At 52.4% G+C, this 19920-nt stretch overlaps 2 protein-coding genes across 9 annotated transcripts in view; one reads left to right on the top strand and one right to left on the bottom strand.

The window, feature by feature from the left end:
• Window positions 1-6907: 6907 nt before the first annotated feature.
• COPZ2 (COPI coat complex subunit zeta 2) lies at window positions 6908-16735 on the bottom strand. 8 transcript variants are annotated; one of them, XR_004523986.2, is made up of 11 exons: window positions 16334-16492; window positions 15531-15605; window positions 13937-14018; window positions 13175-13266; window positions 12689-12744; window positions 12522-12593; window positions 11921-11998; window positions 9842-9893; window positions 9202-9240; window positions 8452-8567; window positions 6908-7247 (listed from the first exon to the last, which is right to left on the bottom strand). XR_004523986.2 is itself a non-coding variant. In XM_033848243.2 (10 exons), the coding sequence occupies exons 1-10, from the start codon at window positions 16442-16444 to the stop codon at window positions 7200-7202; spliced, it is 705 nt and encodes a 234-aa protein (XP_033704134.1). In that variant the 5' UTR covers window positions 16445-16492; the 3' UTR covers window positions 6908-7199. The 8 variants fall into 8 exon arrangements, 6 of the variants coding, with proteins under 6 accessions (XP_033704134.1, XP_033704139.1, XP_033704135.1 ...); XR_004523987.2 differs by lacking the exon at window positions 12522-12593; XM_033848243.2 differs by lacking the exon at window positions 8452-8567.
• NFE2L1 (NFE2 like bZIP transcription factor 1) overlaps window positions 16724-19920 on the top strand; it is a 24297-nt gene continuing 21100 nt past the window's right edge. The window contains exons 1-2 of the mRNA XM_033848235.2: window positions 16724-16861; window positions 17465-17616. The gene's annotated coding sequence lies outside the window, so the exon portion shown is untranslated. The remainder of the gene's footprint in view (window positions 16862-17464; window positions 17617-19920) is intronic.

Here is a 19920-nt window from a genome sequence, read left to right as displayed (position 1 = left end):
TGAGGGCTCATTGCAGCCACGAGAATAAGATACATATTTTTTTAATCTTTTTTTTTGGGGGGGACAGTTCACATACATGTAATAAGTTCACACTTTCTTGGGGCTGCGTTGCGTCTTCGTTGCTGCGCGCGGGCTTTCTCTAGCGGCGAGTGGGGGCTACTCTTTGCAGTGTGCGGGCTCCTCATTGTGGTGGCTTCTCTTGGTGCAGAGCATGGACTCTAGGCACGTGAGCTTCAGTAGTTGTGACTCACGGGCTCTAGAGCGCAGGCTCAGTAGTTGTGGCGCAGGGGCTTAGTTGCTCCGCGGCTCGTGGGATATTCCAGGACCAGGGACTGAACCCATGTCCCCTGCATTGGCAGGAGGATTCTCAACCACTGCGCCACCAGGGAAGTCCCGATACATGTTTTCAATGCCTTAAAAATCAGGTGTCTCCCTCACGCTGGTCAGAATGGCCATTCCCAAAAAATCTAGAAACAATAAATGCTGGAAACGGTGTGGTGAAAAGGAAACCCTCCTGCACTGTTGGTGGGAATGTAAAGTGATACAACCACTATGGAGAACAGTATGGAGGTTCCTTAAAAAGCTAAAAATAGAACTACCATATGACTCAGCAATCCCACTCCTGGGCATATACCCTGAGAAAACCATAATTCAAAAAGAGACATGTACCACAATGTTCATTGCAGCACTATTTACAATAGCCAGGACATGGAACTAATCTAAATGTCCATCGACGGATGAATGGATAAAGAAGATGTGGCACATATATACAATGGAATATTAGTCAGCCATAAAAAGAAACGAAATTGAGTTATTTGTAGTGAGGTGGATGGACCTAGAGTCTGTCGTACAGAGTGGAGTAAGTCAGAAAGAGAAAAATAAATACTGTATGCTAACACATATATATGGAATCTAAAAAAAAAAAGTTACTGATGAACCTAGTTGCAGGGCAGGAATAAAGACATAGACATAGAGAATGGACTTGAGGACATGGGGTGGGAGGGGGAAGCTGGGGTGAAGTGAGAGTAGCAACAACATATCTACGCTACCGAGTGTAAAATAGCTAGTGGGAAGCAGCAGCATAGCACAGGGAGATCAGCTCGGTGCTTTGCGATGACCTAGAGGGGTGGGATCGGGAGGATGGGAGGGAGGCTCAAGAGGGAGGGGACATGGGGACATATGTATGCATATGGCTGATTCACTTTGGTGTACAACAGAAACTAACACAGTATTGTGAAGCAATTATACTCCAATAAAGATCTTTAAAAAAAATTTTTTTAAAGGGTAAATTCCACAGTGTGTGAATTATATCTCAACAAAGCTATTATTAAAAAAAAAATCAGGTGTCTGGATAAAGACAAACTGTGCATCTGGTCAAAAGGAATCAGATCTCTCTTGCCATTTCTTTTTCTTTCATTTATTTGTGTGTGTGTGTGTGTATTTGTAGAGTGGGTGTAGGTGAGGGTGGTAAGAGGGAGCTAAATATATAAGCTATAAAGTGGATTTATTACTTTAAAATTTTTTTATTGAGGTATAGTTGATGTACACTATTATAGAAGTTTCAGGTGTACAACATAGTGATTCACAATTTTTAAAGATTATACTTCATTTACAGTTATTATAAAATATTGGCTATATTCCCTGTGCTACACAGTATACCCTTGTGGCTTATTTATTTTATACATAGTAGTTTGTACCTCTTAATCACCTACTCCTAATTTACCCCTCTCCCTTTCCCTCTCCCTACTGGAAACCACTGGTTTATCACTTTTTAACATACTTTTCAGAACATAAATGTCAAATCATTGTCCCTAACAAAGTGGTCCTTTTGGAAGCCCTGTTGTGGAATGATTCCCTGCAATTATCTGAATTAATTCAAAAGCACTAACTCTTCAAACTCTGAGTAGACTTGATTTTTGCCAGCTGTTTGGTGACAAGATGCACAATCAAGCTGGATGGCACTGTTTAGATAAAGAATGGGAAGTGACTATAATGAAAATGACTGCCTTGGGACTTCCCTGGTGGTCCAGTTGTTAAGACTCCGGGCTTCCAATGCAGGGGGCGCAGGTTCGATCCCAGGTCGGGTCGGGAACTAAGATCCCACATGTGGCACGGCCAATAAAATAAAAATTAAAAAAAGAAAATGACTACCTTCTGTAGGTCTTGCGCTGACCCTAGATTGTTATTTCCCCCTTCAGTAGACATTCCACGTTGCCGGCAGAGTTCCTTGCTGAAAACACAGAGTTGATATCCCTTAACTGCTAGAAAATCTTTAATGGCTCCCTATCACCTTCAGAATACAAATCAGGCTCCGTGGCTGGGGCAAAGAGGAGTGGGCACTGGAGTCAGACCAGCCTGGGATTCAATCTCACCTGTGCCCTGAGGCAGATTATTCAAATTCCTCGGCTCTCAGTTGTAAAAATAGGTCTGACAGCATCTACGTGGTTAGGTTGTTTTGAAGACAATAGTATTTCTTTTTTTTTTTTTTTGACAATAGTATTTCTAAGGAGCACAGACTAGTCAACTCAGAAAACTGCAGTGATTTGTTACCGTGACATTCAACACTGGCCTTGATCCGGTCACAACCTGTTTAGGGAGAAGCTTCAAGCTTCAACATACCCGGACCTCCCCACAGAGACACACATCCTCCATTCCAGCTACATGTACCTACCTGCAATTCCTTAGACAGGGATTCTCTGCCTCTTTGCTTTGCTTACACACTTTCTCCCTTTGTGGTGTCTTTCCCCCCAACTTCTTTCTGTGAAATAACTATGTAACACCATCTCCTTTGTCAACATTTTTAATTTCTTTGTTCCCAGTCAAGTTGTGATCTCCTTAGGTCAGGAACCATGTCTTCCAGTTCATCTTAGAAGCTCCCACCAACCCCCATTAAGGTGTCTGGTGGGGGGACTTCCCTGGTGGCGCAGTGGATAAGACTCCACACTCCCAATGCAGGGGGCCCAGGTTCCATCCCTGGTCAGGGAACTAGATGCCACATGCATGCTGCAACTAAGGAGTTCACATGCCACAACTAAGGAGCTCGCATGCCACAACTAAGGAGCCTGCGAGCCGCAACTAAGATCCGGCACAACCAAATTAATGAAGTAATTAATATATTTTTTAAAAGGTCTTTGGCTCAGAACAGCCAGTTAATAAATGTCTATTGAAATTATCTATTCCAAAAGAAACTTAATTTCGCTTCTACTATTGTTACTTTTATCAATACTGCTTTTCTTACCAAAGAGTCTGTTTTGAGGGATGGTACTCGTCTGTATATACAATATAAAGTCCACACGTGCTCACAATCACTCTGATTTCTGTGGATCCTCATCTCAGGTATTTTCCAGTTTTAGTTGATAAGAGATGAAGAAGAGATTAGCAGACAGATGAGGACCACACAAATGCTGACGATAGAGTCAAACCTGGCAGCCATTTGATTAATTTACTTTTTTCGTTAAGAATGACTTACCTACAGGAAAGAACACAGAGCGCAAACTCTGAATTTTTAACACCACTCAGATAAAGGACACCGTTGGATTTTTTTTTTTTTTGCGGTACGCGGGCCTCTCACTGTTGTGGCCTCTCCCGTTGCGGAGCACAGGCGCCGGACGCGCAGGCTCAGTGGCCATGGCTCACGGGCCCAGCCGCTCCGCGGCACGTGGGATCCTCCCCGACCGGGACACGAACCCGCGTCCCCTGCATCGGCAGGCGGACTCCCAACCACTGCGCCACCAGGGAAGCCCCACCATTGGATTTTTAAAGGTATTTCTACCTTGAAATATCTCTCATCCCTTCTCTCCTTTCAACCCTCCACCCCCACCCCACTGCCACCTCTGGGCCCAATCACTTGCTAATCAGTCTCCCTTTCTTTCCCTAGTGCCAGGCTCCTGGCAAACACTCAAATATTTGAGTGAATGAATGAACGAGTGAACGAACAAACGGAATGCACGAATATTGTTAAATGAATGAGACCCAGTTTGGAGGGAAAGGGAGGTCCATAGGGTTGTGTCCAAACTGCTTTGGGTAAATTATTTAATTTTGCCTACATCAGGTTCCGGGGTTAAAGGGTATCTACAGGGAATTAGGGGTAGGATTTTTTTTCTCTGTAGAGTTTAAAGGGAGATTGTGAGCACGGAAAGATTGAGCCTTAGGCCGGTCTCCAGCTCATCCACCTACCCACTCCCCGGGGCTGTTTGGTCCCACCTTAGCCAAACTGAACCGCGAAGCGGACACCGTCTCGGCCGCTGTCCAGTCAGAGCGGAGCCATCCATCACTGTCTGGATGCAGACCAATCCGACCAGCTCTGCCTTCCTGCCAGAAATGGCCGGAAAGCAGGGGGCGAGAGGAGCCAGAGAAGGGGCCACCGGCTGAGAACGGTATAAAGGGGGTCCGAGGGCCTGGTGGTACTACCTCTGTGTCCCTATCCTGGTCTAGGTGTGTCTATCGTCCCCCCTGCACCCGAGCCCCGGGCCAGTGCTAAAGTGTGCGTGCGCCCTCTGGCTGGGCCCGGACCCCTGAGGTCTCGGTTTCTGACGTGTCCCGGTCCCAATTCGGCAGGAGGAAAGGCGGCGCCCTGAAGCCCCTTCCCCACAGATACTCGAGACCCGCCGGGTCGCCCACAAGGGCAGAAAGGCGGGGAGGAGCCCCAGGGTTGAGAGCAGACGGGAAGGCAGGCCCCGGGGCCGCTTCCGCCAGGAACGGCCGACTGCCCTTCCCAAAACCTGGGCCTGGGCAGACGGCGCCCCTGCCCAGCGTGCTGCGCGTCCCAGGGGTTGGGGGCGCTGGGGCCAGCGGGCAGAGCTCGAGGCAGACGACCAGACTCGCCGTCCTGGCGGCTCCGCGAGGCTGCAGGCGCCGAGAGGGGGCTGGGGATGCAGCGGGCCCTCCGCCTCAGCCCGGGAGAGCCGGGCCTGCAAATTTGGCGTCGGTAGGAAGAGGCCGCGACCCCACCCTGCCGGCGCTCCCCGGAGACCCGCGCGGTTCCGCGCAGCCCTCTCCCCTACGCGGGCGTGGGTCGGCTGCTTCCTCCCCAGAGTCCTTTGGCCACAAAGAGCGAGGACACCTCTCTGGTGGCCTCCCCGCATTGCCATGGCCCCTCGGCTCATTCTTCCTAACCCCGTACTGTCCCTGTGTGGGCGAGGGGTTCGGACGGCCCTTGGGTAGGGAGCGCGGGAAAGCCACCTCGCTCCAGCAGTGCCCGCTCCTGAGTCCGGCTCTGCGGAAACTGTTGTAAATACTTTAACCTTTCAGAGCCTCGGTGTGCCTCTCGGTAAAATGGGGAAGCACCGCATAGTCCACAGCATTCGGTGAGCCAGTTTGTGTGGCGGCCGGGCCTTCCCATTCCAGTCCCTGCACTACTGGACTTGCAGCACCCGAGAGGGCGCGACCGGGTTGCTAGGAAGCGAATTTGCCCCTCCGGTTCTTGCGGTCGTTAAGAGGCGGTGGATGGAGCCGGGCACCGGATAAGGCCGAACATTCGCCAAAGTATTTCTGGAAAATTTCTCATTTCCCGTCGCCACAATGGCCCCCGAACTCGACAGCATTTAATTGCATACTCTTTTTTTCCCTTTCGGAGTTGCATTATTTGGTGGAATGGTTGTGTACAGAGTGTTTATAATCTGTTTACATAACTGTATATTTATCATTTTCTCTAATTGCAAAAGTAGTCATACCCATTATAAATATCCAGTTCTGGAGAATTTTATAATGTAGGACGTGATAACCCGCAGGGACTGTCTCTACTAACATCCAGGTTTCGCCACTTTCTTTCAGCAGCGTCACACTGAAATTCGTGAGCCACAGCTGGAGCAGAGCTCGCAGGGCGTATCCAGCCCGCTGGTTGCTGGAGCAACGCCCTGCCTCCGAGTTTGGAGGCCAGCGATTAACTCGCGGGAGCAGGGTTCGGTCCCCTCCCTGGGGGCGAAGTTAGTAGGGGGAGCGGGACCCGGAGGGAGCGCGTTTCCCACCTATCCCTCCAGGTGGCGCTATAGGATCGTGGATAAGGTCCTGGGAAGGGGCTCCCCGCGGCGGGGGGCGCCGAGGGGCGGAGCCAGGGCGGGGCGTAGACTCGCGTTGCCTTTACCTAGGGATTGGAGGGAAACGAGCTGTCCCAGGCGGAAATGTTAGACACTCTCAGGGACTTCTGTACGTGACGCAGAAAGTGTATATGTCAGAGAAAGAAAGGGAGAAAGGGGCGGTTCTAGAACGGGGAGAGAAAAGGGGAGTCGTGTCCCCCGAAAGTCACTCCATCCTTTCCATTTGCCTATAGAATGCCCCTCCGCCCGTCTCCCCCTTTGGACCTGCAATTCTTCACACCCTCGAGCGCACTGGGTGCTCTGGACACAAATACAAGGCGGGAGCTGGCCGGTGCTTCCTCACCCCTAGTATCTGGGCCTAGCCATGGCAAGCTTGCAGGGCTCTAGTGCCCAGGGTATATGCCAGCAGAGGAATTCCGCGGCAATCTCCCAGGCAAGCCAAGAAAAACAGGCGTGCTGTTCCTCAGTTTGTCCAGAGGAAACCTTACGCCCTTCCCTCCTGGAGGCTGAGAATGGAAAAAGCGAGATGAAGAATCCCGGCGGGGCCACCATGTGTGTACCATCTTTTGCTCTCCTTTCCCCCGCATATGCACCATTCCTCCCATTATGACTCTTTTACCCTGTCACACAATCATACCCAGCCCTCCACACCACATATAGGGCCCCAGTATCAGTGTCGCACCCCGTCACTGTGTTAAATTGTCTCCTCTCCCTTGACCCACCCCTCTCCCCAGTCACACAACCACAAGGATACACCCTGGAACTGGGCATCCAGGAGATGAGCCCCCCACAGTGCAGAAGCCCTTATCAGACCCCCCCCCCCCCACACACACACACACACTTCCCAGGTCAAGAGAGAAAGAGACCATTGGCAGGAGACAAAAGCAGGTTTATTTGGGCTCTGGGGCCAGGGATGCCTAAGGTCTGAGTTAAGGCAGCTCAGCTGGTTCTGAAGGCCCAAAGAGCAGGCCAGGACAGTGAGAAGGAGTGACTCAGTGTTGAAACCAAACCTCTGCATCTCAGAGTCCCTGGCCGGAGACCTCGGGAGTCAGTTCTGGGAAGGCCTGGGGATATAGAGGGGTCTCTGGTGTCCCCTGGGGTCTTTGTGCTTTTGCCAGGGTTGGGGGAATGGTCTGGGGGCAGGGAGCCTTGAATGCACAGCCTTCATTTCAGTAACGACCATTTAATTTGTTCCTTGGCAGACTGAAGAACCTGGGTGGGGTGGGGGTGTGCAAGGTTGAGAGAATTACTGGGGAGGAATGACAAGTACATTAACACTGCAGTGAGATGGGGGAGGGGGCGGTCTATAGCCTCTCTCTACGCGTCCCTATAATCCCCGGTCACTAGGTGGCAGCAGCTCATCTCTGCCTGCCGTAAGTGGGGCCGGGCCGTCAAGATGGGAAGAGCAGCCTAACTGGCTGCAGCCAACAACCAGCCCAGGCCAGAGCCTGCCCAGCTCTCCGCTCCTGCATCTGCAGCCCTGGGTGTGGCAGCAGCCCTGACTCCCCACACCATGCCATTCAAGCTCCCGCCCACAGTGCCACGTCCAGGCAGAGACGGGCCCAGGCCTGACACTTCCTGTGCCCAGACACCTCAGCAAACCCCTAGCTCTGGCTTTGGCTGGCAGTAGGTCCTCAACACCCCACCCCAACCCGCTGCTGATGTGGCACAGCTGGCAAAGGGCTCCTGGGCAGACTCTGCTGAGGGTCACCTGCACCCAGATGTGTTCACTCTAACATCCTGCTGAGGAAACCGCCTCAGCCCCATGTTTACACAGATCCATACGACTGTGCACACACCATGCCAACATGGTGGGGACCCCAGGTATGTCCCTCACGTTGTCCCTCCAGCCATCAAGCCTCATTCCCTTTCGAAGAAGGTCAATCCTACACTGTATGTCCCTTCCTCCTGTCCACTCCCCCTCCTTTCTCAGGGACAGCCTGGCCCTGGAGTTCTCCTGCTTCTCTCGGCAAAAATCTTTCTCCTCATTTCATCTCCCATTCACTACCTGCAACTTCCTCAGTTTTTTTACTCAAGAATTCCATTAAAAGTGCTGTGCCTTCATTCTTTTCCCCTTTGGAAAACAGGATCTAGGCCAAGAGCTCTCCATGCATTAGCTCATCTAATTCTCTATGATAACTCTATGAGGAGTGTCCTGTGATTATGTGATACCCAGAGAAGTTGAGTAACTTGCCCTAGGCCACCCAGCTTGTAGGTGATAAGGCACAACATACATCCTGGGATGACTCACACCAGCACTTCTGTTCTTATCTGCTCTGCTCCTTAACCTCTTTAGCCCTGAAAATTGCCATGCGGCTGCATTCATCTCAGCAGGGTAGGAGGAGGCATTGGGAACTGGGAAGAGGGAGAGGCAGTGTGAGTACGAAGGGCAGTCACAGGAAAGTGGGCACCACACCTGGGGCCCCACGTGGGATGGTACAGGCCCATCTGAGCTTGGGCCATTACAGCAGGAGGTAGTTAGTGGCAGGGCAGGAAACTCCATAAAAGCAGAATTAGTCCGGGCAGACAGACCTGTGGGCAGACAGAATGGAGGTCAAGCTTGACAAGCAGGAAGTTTGCACAGCTGGGAAACCAGTCAAGCCACAGATCCAGAAACCTCACCCCTGCCCCACATGCACTTCCAGATAGGACAGGGGTAGACTCTTCCATAGTCAGGTCACTCGGGGACATGGTGGCAAGTGGTGAGAATTAGATCCCATCATGGACTTAAGGGTCCCTTAACAATCTCAGCGTGGACCCTAAACAGCAGGGGTGAGGGTTTGGAGGAAAACTCTATTTGGTATCCTTTCTAGGTTGGGGGAAGCATCAGAGGCCTAAGCCCCCAGATTGCTTTGGGGAACAAGTGACCCAGCCATCTCCAGGGTGGGCAGGTCATCCTGGGTTTTGATCCAACTATACCAAGCCAGGAAGGAGATAAGGTGAACTGCTAGGAAGGTGTCCATCATTTATTAATACCCAGCTCCACGTCACCTAGGGGACCCTGGAAGCCTCCACTGACTGTCTCCAAGAGATGGCCTGACACTGTCATCCCTTCCCTCCTGCACCCCTGACTTCTCAGCCTTGATAGCCCCACTGGGTCCCCCTGGGATGCTCTGCTCTCCTCCCACCAACCCTCTTCTGGCCAAGGCAGATGGAGGGGGCCTACCTGGGCCACACTGTGCTCAGTTAAGCCGCTGTCATCCGCCTGCACGGAAGCAGAGTCAGGGTGGTCAGGCCAGGGCGAGGGTGTTGGGTGAAGAAAGAGAGGCGAGGGAAAGGGGCTTGGGGGTAGTGGCGGCGAACAGATGCAGTGATCAGGGGATCCAGAGCTGCACATGTATACCACTTAGTGGAAGTCCTAGAGCTTCTTGTTTGGCACAAGGTGGGTGAGAGAGTGAGGGGGAATAAAGATGAGAGGAAAGGTTTCATCCAGACATGAGAAGCCAAACTGGGCAGGGAGGTTCTATCTATACACCCCCAAGGCCAACCTCAAGGCCAAGGCAGCCATCAGGTGTCTCTGTGAGGATTTATTTATTTCCCCAGTCTACTTCCCACTAGGGAGGATGGTGAGGTGTTTGTGATTCTGCAGGGGGAGAGGACAGAGATATCTTTTACTAATTGACACTCCTCTAAACTGCTGCTCCCCCAACAAGTGCATCACCCCAGTGGTTGCTTCTGCTAGAGGAGCTTGCGTTCCCGCCATCGGGGTTCTGGCAGCCCAGATACAGGGAGGACAGGAGGTGGAGAGGATGGGAAGGGCAGCCTGGAGGAGATGGGAGTGAGGGGGGATGCAGGATGACTCTTACCCTAAAATTCACTTTCTGGATCACTTGCTGGGGGTCACTCTCCAGAATCACACTACAAGATGACAGAAAAACCGAGAGGAAAATCAGCCACATGCTTCCCTCTGCCTCCGCTCCCTGCTAAGCCCTTCCCTTCCCTGCCGTATGCTACATTCCCCCTCCAAGGTACCTTCCTGCTGATACTCAAGCCAGAACTCTCCCTCACCACGGAGCACCCTCAGCTCTGATTCTCCCACACTTCATCATCACTGGGCAAACACTTAGAGATCAGGTGAGGGCAGTCCAGTCTAGAACAATCCGGTTGTCAAGAGCAGGGACTCAAAAACTGAGACCTCTAGAAAGTTCACTTCACCTCTGGGTCTAGGGATGGATTCAGATGCAGGGAAGGAAGAGAGGCCCCCCCCCCCCCGGGGTCCCTATCTCGTTTCACTATTATTTTATGCCACAGGGTCATGCCATACACGAAAGAAGTGGAACTCCAAAAAATCAGAATCTACAGACCCAGTTATGGAGGCTTTCCTCGGCTAGTTGACGCTCTTTCCTGATGCCCTGGGGGCGTTCTGAAGCCACGTGTGGGTGTGTGCAGGGGTGAGAGCCAGTCATTGTGGGAAGGTTAGGGCCCACGGGGACTGAGTGACTCCTCCTTTTCACCCAGTGAGTCTCCTCCAGGGCAGAAGGAAGTGAACGAACATTTCTTGAGAGCCTCTCCCAGGCCCATCACAGGGGCACTTGCAGCCCCAGATCTCTCACCAGGGGTCCTTTGGACAGAGCAACCTAGGCCAAGGCTCCAGTTCAGGTGTTGACTCCACTGACACTTCCCTGATTTTCACTGGAGGGAAACTGTGAGCCCCTCAGGGGGCAGAAACTGGGCCTTCTAGGGGCACAGACCGGAAGCTGATAAAGCTTACACCCTCCCTTGTGAAGGTCCTTCCAAGGCCCTGCACCTCATTTTGTATTTGTAATTGTGTGTGTGTGTGTGTGTGTGTGTGTGTGTGCGCGCTTTGCTTTCCTTAAGGACAGTCTACCAAGTTGTATACACAAATTGTATATTCCACAAAACCTGGTTTTATTCCCCTCAGTCTTGGGTCCTAGCAATTAGCACAAGGCCTTGCAGCAGCAGCAGACAGTCAAGAGCTATAGAGGAAAGGAGGGAGGGAGGAAGGAGGGAGGAAGCCCACAGTACCCATTCCCAGAGTACCTCCCAGAGCCCCTGTCCCCCAGCAGGGTGGTACAGTGCTGTGGAAAGAGCACAATCTCTGGAAACATGCACATGTTTTAGATCTTGGCCCTGCCCCTCCCTAGCCATGTGATCTTGGGGACTTGAATCTCTGAGCCTCTGTTTCCTCATCTATTAAATGGATGGAATGACAGAGGCCCGTGGATGTCTTTCAGGTGATCTGTTCCCATTACCCTTTGCCCCAGAGCCAGACCTTCTTTTTTTCCCTGAATATTGCACCACCCCCATGGAAATTCACTAACCAACCCTTCTCCTAAGAGTTCCCACCATCCTAAGACTATAATCTTATGCCAATAGTAGGAAACATTTATTGAAGGAAAACCATGAGCTTCACTTGCGTCACCTTATTTAATCCCACACCCTTTGAGGCAGTTCCCTTACTGTCTCCATTTGAAAGATGGAGAAAGTAAGGAAAGTAAGTAACTGGCCCAGGTCACGCGTCTAGCTGGTGTTGGAATGAACCTCTAAGAGCAGGAGGTGTGGCAGCAGCAGGGCTCCGCCTGAAGGAAGTCTTCCCAGGAAGGGGCAAGTATCTGTGCTGCCTGCTTCTCCTGGGCACTGGAAATCAAACCGTCGCCCCAAACCCTGCCTAGTCAACAGTCAGCCATAGTTGGACACCAGATTACTTTCTTGTGTGCTTCTCTTTGGCTAACATTGAAGTCAACCTCCATCCTCATGAGTGGGGTAGGGGGGATGGGACACTGGGAATATGCTGGGGGAAGGGAGGGAGAAGTTGGCCAGAGAGCCAACAGTGTGCTGGGTGCAACCTAGAGCTGATGACTTTCAAGGGCACCTCCCGCTGTGAGTGTCCCTGACCAGCCCCTCTTCCCTCCCCTCCTCCTCACCCGCCATCCACAATCTCGTCCAGCACCAGAAAGGCTCCGTCCATGTTCTCCAGCAACCAGCGCTTCTCCACGTTCTTCCTGAAGGCAGACACAGCTCTGGAACCTCCCCATGGCCAGGAGAAGCCGGGTCCCTGTCTAGGTGAGGCGGACCCGCTCTCTCCAAAGATTGCCTTATTTCCCACCGCCAATCCCCCGCACAAGCACAGGGAAGGAGAATGTCAAGGGCAGTGAGGGCAGCACCTGGGCAAGGGATCCCTGCCCAGAGCACGGGTCTGCTTCCTTAAGCTCCCCTTGCCCACCGTCCTCACACTTTGAGCAGGGACCCTGTGCCTACCCTTAAGCATTTCACAGCACTTCAGGCGCTATAGCCTTACTGTAGTTAATTGTGTCGACTGTGAACATTTATCTTTGGGTTATCTGCGTTTGGTTTACCCAGGCTGCGTTCACTGGGGTAGATACCAGATCACTGAATGGGGGTGGAGGGAAAATCACCCTGAGCTTCAAGTCAAAAGACCTGAGTTTGAATCTCTGCTCTGATATAAATAGCTTGTAACCTCAGGCAAATCATTTAGTTTCTCTAGACCTCATTTTCTGGCCATACCATTGCTTGATCAGGTAAAGGGCAGGGTCCTTGCAGAAGGATGCTCTGGCTCCAGCCTTAGTCTTGTGGGGACTTCAGGAGAAAAGAGCAGGGAGGAAGGGTCCCGCCTCTGTGATGTACCAAGGTCTGGGGGATGGGAGCCTTGGAGGATAGAGGGCCTCACTCACCTTAACACATGGTTCAGGGACTCAAACAGGCAGGTAAGAACAGACATGAGCATCAGCTGGGGGTGGGCAGATAATGGGAGGAGAAAAACGAGAGAGCTTGAGGTTAAGAAGGCTAAAAGGAAATCTCAGAGCCTGACTGTGTGGGCAGCTGTCCCTCTTCAGAGAGGACATGGCTGGAGCCTGACTGCAGTTTGACCTGAGAGGGCCCCTCCCCTCCCCATGTTTGGGTTGGAAGCACTGGAGTGCCTGCTGTGGGACACTGAGTACATCCTTCTCCAGTGATGTTTAAGACACAGAGGCCTCTGAGGACTCCATTTCTGGTACCCAAGGAATCTAAGGAACATCACGGATATGCACTGTTCCAGAAAGAACCATTCTGGCTGCTCCCAGTTCCCCAGAGTCTAGAAGGAGGGGTACCAATGGTGAGCCTCCCAGCTTCTACCCCAGAATCCAAGCCTCCTTGTCACTCCAACCTCCTGAATTCACCTCGTTCTCATAGGATGAGCCCACCACATACAGGAAGAGGTCAATGCTGCTCTTGTAGACGATGGTCATGCCCCCGAAAAATGCAATCTCACCTAGAAGAGCAGGGGGGGGTCTCAGTTCTGGTCACCTCTGCCTGGCCCCTCCTCCCCGTCTGCAGCTCTGTGCCTCTTGCCCTATTTCCTTCTTCCCCTTCCAGAGAACCCTTGCAAAGGAAGTTCCCTGGCGGTCCAGTGGTTAGGACCCCGCACTTTCACTGCCAAGGGCCCGGGTTCAATCCCTGGTCAGGGAATTAAGATCCCACAAGCTGAGAGGCCAAACAAACAAAGAACCCTTGCAAAGACTAGCACCCTTGAAAAGACACGCACTAGGGACACTACTATTAGGATACTCTGTGTCCCTCCCCCCACCCTCTACTCCATTCCCAGCACTTGACTGCCTCATTCTAAGAAGTCAACAAACCTGGGTCAAGGCTGACCTTTTGCCCACCATACGCAATGCCTAAGGCTAGTGCCCCAGGCTAGTGCGGGCCCCTTCCACTGAGAGAAGTCCAGGCATGCCGTAGGCAGGAAGAGGGGGGTTGAGAGGGAGGGGAGTGAAGGCTCACAGGAAAAAGAAGAGAACAGCTGGGAAGGAGAGGAAAAAGCACCTCTGAAGAAAAGGGAATGGCCTGTGGGTGTGTGAGGCCGACGGGGACAGATGTGTCCAGATGAAGACAACGGTGTGCATCTGAAAGTTCTGCACGAGCAAGAGGCGGACACTTACTATCAGTCCGGCTGGTCTTGTTGAAGACATTTTTCTCGAAGGCCATCTGCTCCTTCATGGAGGGGAATGTGTCGTCGTAATACTAGGTGAAAGGGAAGGAGAAAAGGTGACAGCTGTTCCACAGAGCTTCCTCCCTGGATGGGTGGCAGGGAATGGTGGGTGCTGGCCAAGCGGGACCCTGCTGCCGTGCCCCATCTTCTCTTGACCGCCCTCTAGGCCTGTCTGCTCGCTGTTTCCCCATAAACACAAATTCTGAGCAAATAGAGGAATTTTGAGGCCTTCTCGTGGAGTCCTGTCCTGATTTCTTGAAGGCCTTTGTACATTCCGCAGATGTGCAGTGTGCGAAAGACGGCGGTGGTCGCTAGGCCACACTGTTTCTACACTAACCTGAGTCTACAGGAAAGAAGGCAGAGCCAGGGACCCTTTAACACAATAATATCACAACAGCTACTTTATTATCCACATTATATGGATGTGGAAACTGAGGCGTGAAGTCAGGTAACTTCCCTGACATCTCACAGTTGTAAGGGACAGAGCTGGGATTGAACACCAACGATGGTCTGACTTCAGACAGGGTTATGGTGAAGATGAAGTATCTAAGGGAAAGTTCCTGGCACACACTGCCTAATTAAGTCAATGCTGTTTTGTTTGGGTTTGATGAGACTCTCTCTCTGACTCAGTTCCTGCATCTGAACATGGATGTGATCTGCTGGGAGGAGGCCCTGGAACTTCTGGTTGCCGAGACACCTCTGACCAGCTGCAGCAAGAGATGTCAGCTCAGCTTTCAATTTTCTGAATGTGGATTTTGCCACTTAGTACCCCATCTGCAGGCAAATTAGCAGTCTCCCTGCTGGCCACTGCTGTGGTGAACAAGCTCATTTCAATGTCATGAAGTCAAAAAGTTTCAACCCATACAAACGAAAAATCTACAATGCATTTTGTAGCTAGTTTAGGTGCCATAGTCCTACTACAGTTAACTGTGTTGATGGGAGACATTTATTTTTGGATTATTCTAGTTTGGTTTATCCTGGCCATGTTCACTAGCACAGATACCAGACAGTTGAATAGTTGGTGCAGTGAAAACCACCCTCCTGAACTTCAGGTCAAAATACCTGAGTTTGGATCTGTGTTCGGATATTACTACCTGTGACCACAGGCAACCCTTTTAGCTTCTCTAGACTGCATTTTCCTCATTTGTGAAATGAAAGAATTGGATTATATAGTCTCTAAAATCTTGTCTGGTTCTAAATCCTTAGTGTTTACCAAGCTGTGGAAGAAAAGTGGAGGTTACTTGTTCAGAATCTGGGGACTAGGACTCCGGGGTCCCAGGCCAGTGGAAAAGATGGTGAGAAGACATTTTAGGGAACATTTTAGAAACAGAGGAGACAGCCCCACCCCCTTTCAGGGGCCAGCAGTCTGACAAGGTAGGAGGATGGACAGAATGGCCTTTGGAGGAGTCTCAGCTGAGGTGCTCTGAGTTGCAGAGCCCACAGTGGGGTCCCTCCTGCCAGGAGAGGCAGCTTGGTGGGGACTTCTGTTATTGGGCCTGTGGCACAGTGTCTTCAGGGGCCCTCCGGTGAAGGTGGGAGGTTACCTTGGCCAGCAGGCGGTGTCCGTCATTATCTAGGATGAAGACAGCCTTGATGGTGTAGAGGGAAGGTTCCTGCAACTGACACGGGGCGGGGTGGGGGGGGGAGAGCTCCGTTGGCCCCTAATTCAGGGTAGACCTCCTGTCATTGGCTCTACGGGACCTTCTGGTCCCAAGAGTCAATCCTCAGGCTCCAGCGACCCCAACCCCAAAGGTCCACAGCTGGTTCCGGCCCAACTCTGTGCCACATGGGCCACTCGGGTGCCCGCTCCCCTCCCAGGCAGATGGTCCACTGCAGGCCCCGGGTGGGCGCTGTGCCCACTGGGTGCGGAAGGTCCGTCCGGGCCCAAGTTCTGTCATGCACTGACTGCTCCAGAGCCCGAGTCGGAGTGTATCACAGAACCTGGGCCGGGGGGACAGCGGCGCCGAGCCTCCTCCTCCAGCGGCCAGCGGCCAGCGGCCGAGGCTGGACCCGCGCTCTCCGCGCGCCCCCAGCCCCCGGCCCGTCGGACTCCAGAAGCACGCACGTCAGCCCGAGGCCCGGGGCGGCCCCGCGGCTCCCTAACCCTCCGGGAGAATCGCAATCCAGCCCCGCCGAGCCGTGCTCCCGCCCGCGCCGACTGCTCCAGAACTTCGTCCAAGCGGACGCGAGACCGGCCTCCTCCCGAGTCCGCGCGGAGGAACTTTTCTGCCTGCGCGGGCGCCGCTCCTCCCCGGCCGGTCCGGGCGGCACCAAGTTCCCCAGCGCCCAGCGGGCGACTTGTGAGCTGGCGCCGCCCGCTCGGCCCCCGGTGCCGCCCGCTCCGTACCCGCAGCCCCGCGGGCTCCCGGCCTCGGGCGGGCGGCGCCGGGCCCCCGGCCGGGGCGGCCGCGGCCCCCTCCCCCGGGTGCGGACGTGGCCAGGCCTCCGGCCGCTGCATTCCGCTCGCCGCCTCGCGCTGACAGCGCCGCCCCACCCCGCCCCGCGCCCCCCGGGGCCGCCGCCTGCTCCTCCCCGGCAGCCGCCGGCCTCGCGTCCGCCCTCTCTGCCCGTCTGCGCGTGTCCTTCCTTTCCCCGCGGCCCTTCCCTCCTCGTCCTCCCTCGTCTCCTCTCCGTTCCCGCTCTCTCCGCCTTGCGCCCACACCCCAGCGCTCCTTCCCCCACCTCTCCTTCCCCTCGCCCTCCTCGTCTCCTCAAAGCCCACAGCTCCCCGCATCCTCCGTTTGTCCCAGGACCGGCCTCTCTTTCCCCTCCTGCCTTCTCTCTGACTTGTGGGTTTGGTTTGCACCGACGTCCGCAGGCTGTCCTGAGGCCAGCAGAAAACACAGGCAAAGTCCAGTTTGTCTTTTGACTCCTGGTAGGTACCGTTGGGACAAATATATCAGGTCATCCTTTGGGTCTCAGAGACAGGTTCTAGCAGTGGGAGCAGATGAGGGCAGCTCTTAGAGAGACCCCTCTGCATAGAAGAGTTTCTCCCACTCCTCTCACGCGACTTGGGTTAGGGAGCCATGGCGCCCGGACGCCGTGGCAGAAGTCTCCCAAGACACAGACACGACACAATCTGAAACAAGACAGATGCCTAGCAGCACAAAGGCTTCACCAGTGAATGGCATCAAGCTTTGCCACGCTTTGGTTCCTTTGGCCTAAGTACACCAGAGGACAAGCTTTAGCTTCAGCGTCCTCAAGGCCAGTGGGAAATTCACACTCCAACGGTACAGAGTTTACAGTACTTATCCATTTACCTATCACAATACCAGGCATGCATTTTACACTTAAGACTTTTCACGTACATTATCTGATATAACTTACACCTGTGAGGTAGGTGTTCTCATCCCCATTTTAAGCAAAGGGAGACTCAAAGTTTGTGTGATCTTTCAAGATCCTTCAGCTAATCAATAGTTGAATGGAGGTGGAACCCAGAAATTCAGACTAAGAATTTCTTCTCCATTCTTCTCTTCAGGTCCTTTGATGTTGGGTACCACACTCACTCATCCCAGGTGACTGGGGAATGGGGGTTTCCTCTGCTGAATGGTTTCAAGCCATCTCATTCTTCATCTCAACTTCAATGTCATCACCAAAAGGCCTTCTCTGACAACCACCGAATCTGACTTGGTAGGTCTCTGCTGTCACATTCTCTGTCTCAGCACCCTACATATTTCTTTTGTTGTATTGAATCTCCAAATACCATTTTTACTAATTTGTTTACAAATGTGTGTGGTCCTTCTCTGCATCAGGCATTGCGTACTACAAAAATAGAGATAATGTGCTTGTGGAATCGCTGGTGCCCCAAAGAGGACACACGACAGGTCCAGTGAAACCATGTTTTATGTGCTATACAAATATTTGAGTGCTTCCTATGTGCCAGTTACTTTTTTAGTCACTGGGATGCAACAATAGCCAAGGTAAACAAAATCTTTGCTCTCGTGGAGCTTATTCAAGTGTGTGTGTGTGTGTGTGTGTGTGTGTGTGTGTGCATTTCTGTGCAAGACATAATACGCACATAAATGAATAAAATAGATATTATTTGAATTGCTGGTAAGCACTATGAAGAAAAATAGATCAGGAATGGGTATCAGGAATGTGAGGGGTTGGGGAGAGGCAGGGAAAAATGCCATTTTCATTAGGGTCATTTGAGAAAGCCTTCAAGAAGGTGACATTTGAACAAAGAGCTGAAGGAAGTGAGGGGGCGAGCCACACGTGTCTGAGGAAACGTCTACTGAACCTCTTTATGATGATTTAGAAGGCACATCTGAATCTTCCCTGCAGGCTACCAGAGTTATAATAATGAACATTAATCAATGCTATTTGGTATAATGGAGGAAAAGACAGTATTTTAATTGCTTGGATTCCAGATGATCAGAAGTTATGTCAATGGTCATGCCGGCTCAATGTTATTAAAAATACTAATTTGGGGCTTCCCTGGTGGCACAGTGGTTAGGAATCTGCCTGCCAAGGCAGAGGACACGGGTTCGAGCCCTGGTCCGGGAAGATTCCATGTGTCGCGGAGCAACTAGGCCCGTGGGCCACAACCACTAAGCCTGTGCTCTACAGCCTGCAAGCCACAGCTACTGAGCCCGTGTGCCACGATTACTGAGGCCCGCGTGCCTGGAGCCGGTGCTCCGCAGCAAGGGAGGCCACTGCAGTGAGAAGCCCACGCACCGCAGCGAAGAGTGGCTCCCACTCGCTGCAGCTAGAGAAAGCCCACGTGCAGCAAAGACCCAAAGCAGCCAAAAATAAAATAAATTTTAAAAAAGTACTGATTTGATTTCGATGCTTTAATATTTCTGTGAGCTCGTCCATTATTAGCTCATATTTGCAACGACAGCACCAAAAAGCCTCCAGGGGCATTTCCTAGCCTCTGTGTAGTGAATGGTACCCACAGTGGGAGAGGGTCAGCTTGCAGAAGGAGAGGAAGACCTGGGAAGACGGGACTTAGAGAGCAGGAGTGGCTCCGGGGAGAGGAAGGGGAGGAATTAGTGACAGCAGAGTGGCTGAGAGGCACTGAGGGGGGCAGAGGGGCTGGGGATGAGAGAGAAGGCCAGGGAAGGAAGCTTAGGAACCGAAAAATCCTCAGCACCACCACCACCACCACCACCACCAGGGTTGCTATCGTTATCATCATCAGGATCGCTTTACAGCTTAAGTGCCGTGGTGAATAAGTAAATCCAGAGCACTCAAGTTGAACTTTTCAAGGAAGAGATTTCCTCCTATCATGGCTCCTTCCCAAACTCCCTCAACAGAGACCCCAGGACTCCTTTCCTTCCTCAGGGTCCCCCAACCTGGGGTGCCCCTTTAGTGGGGATTCTGTGTAAACATACAAGTTCAGTGTGCACGGTGTCAGGACAATGTCCCCCACAGAGCACAGCCTTACAGTGTAAGGCTGGCAGCACTTGGGAAGCCTGCAAGTGCAGCAGAAAAGAAGCTGCTGGTGAGCTTCTCAGAATGAGGAAGCCAGAGCTGGGTTCAGAAAGAAAGCCGCTTGCTGTTTTCCTGTTCCCTCCTTCCTTGAGAAGGGGCGGGGTGCCCTGGGAGGAGGTGCTGTGCGCATCTCTAAGCAGCTGGGGTCTGTGGAGAAGCTGGACTCAGAATTGGTCCTAAACACACACACACACACACACACACACACACACACACACACACACACACACACACACACACACACACACACACACACATGTCTCTGCCCTTTGGAGTCTCCAGGAGGTTAGTGATTCAAATAGGTTCCCCTCTGGGCCTTGATGTATCTTGAAGGTGAGACCATTCCATTTCCTCTGACTCACCCTCCTGCTGCCACATTTCTGTGCTGTCTGTCCTAGGATTTCAGCATCTGTTCTCGTGTGACAAGAAGAAACAGCTCCCTTGGGTAACAGCCTTTCTCTCTCCTTCCTGCTATAATGTCAAGAGGGGGAGGTGTGT

Source organism: Tursiops truncatus, chromosome 20 (genome assembly GCF_011762595.2).
Source record: "Tursiops truncatus isolate mTurTru1 chromosome 20, mTurTru1.mat.Y, whole genome shotgun sequence".
NCBI lineage: Eukaryota > Metazoa > Chordata > Mammalia > Artiodactyla > Delphinidae > Tursiops > Tursiops truncatus.
This window is presented reverse-complemented; position numbering and strand designations above follow the sequence as displayed.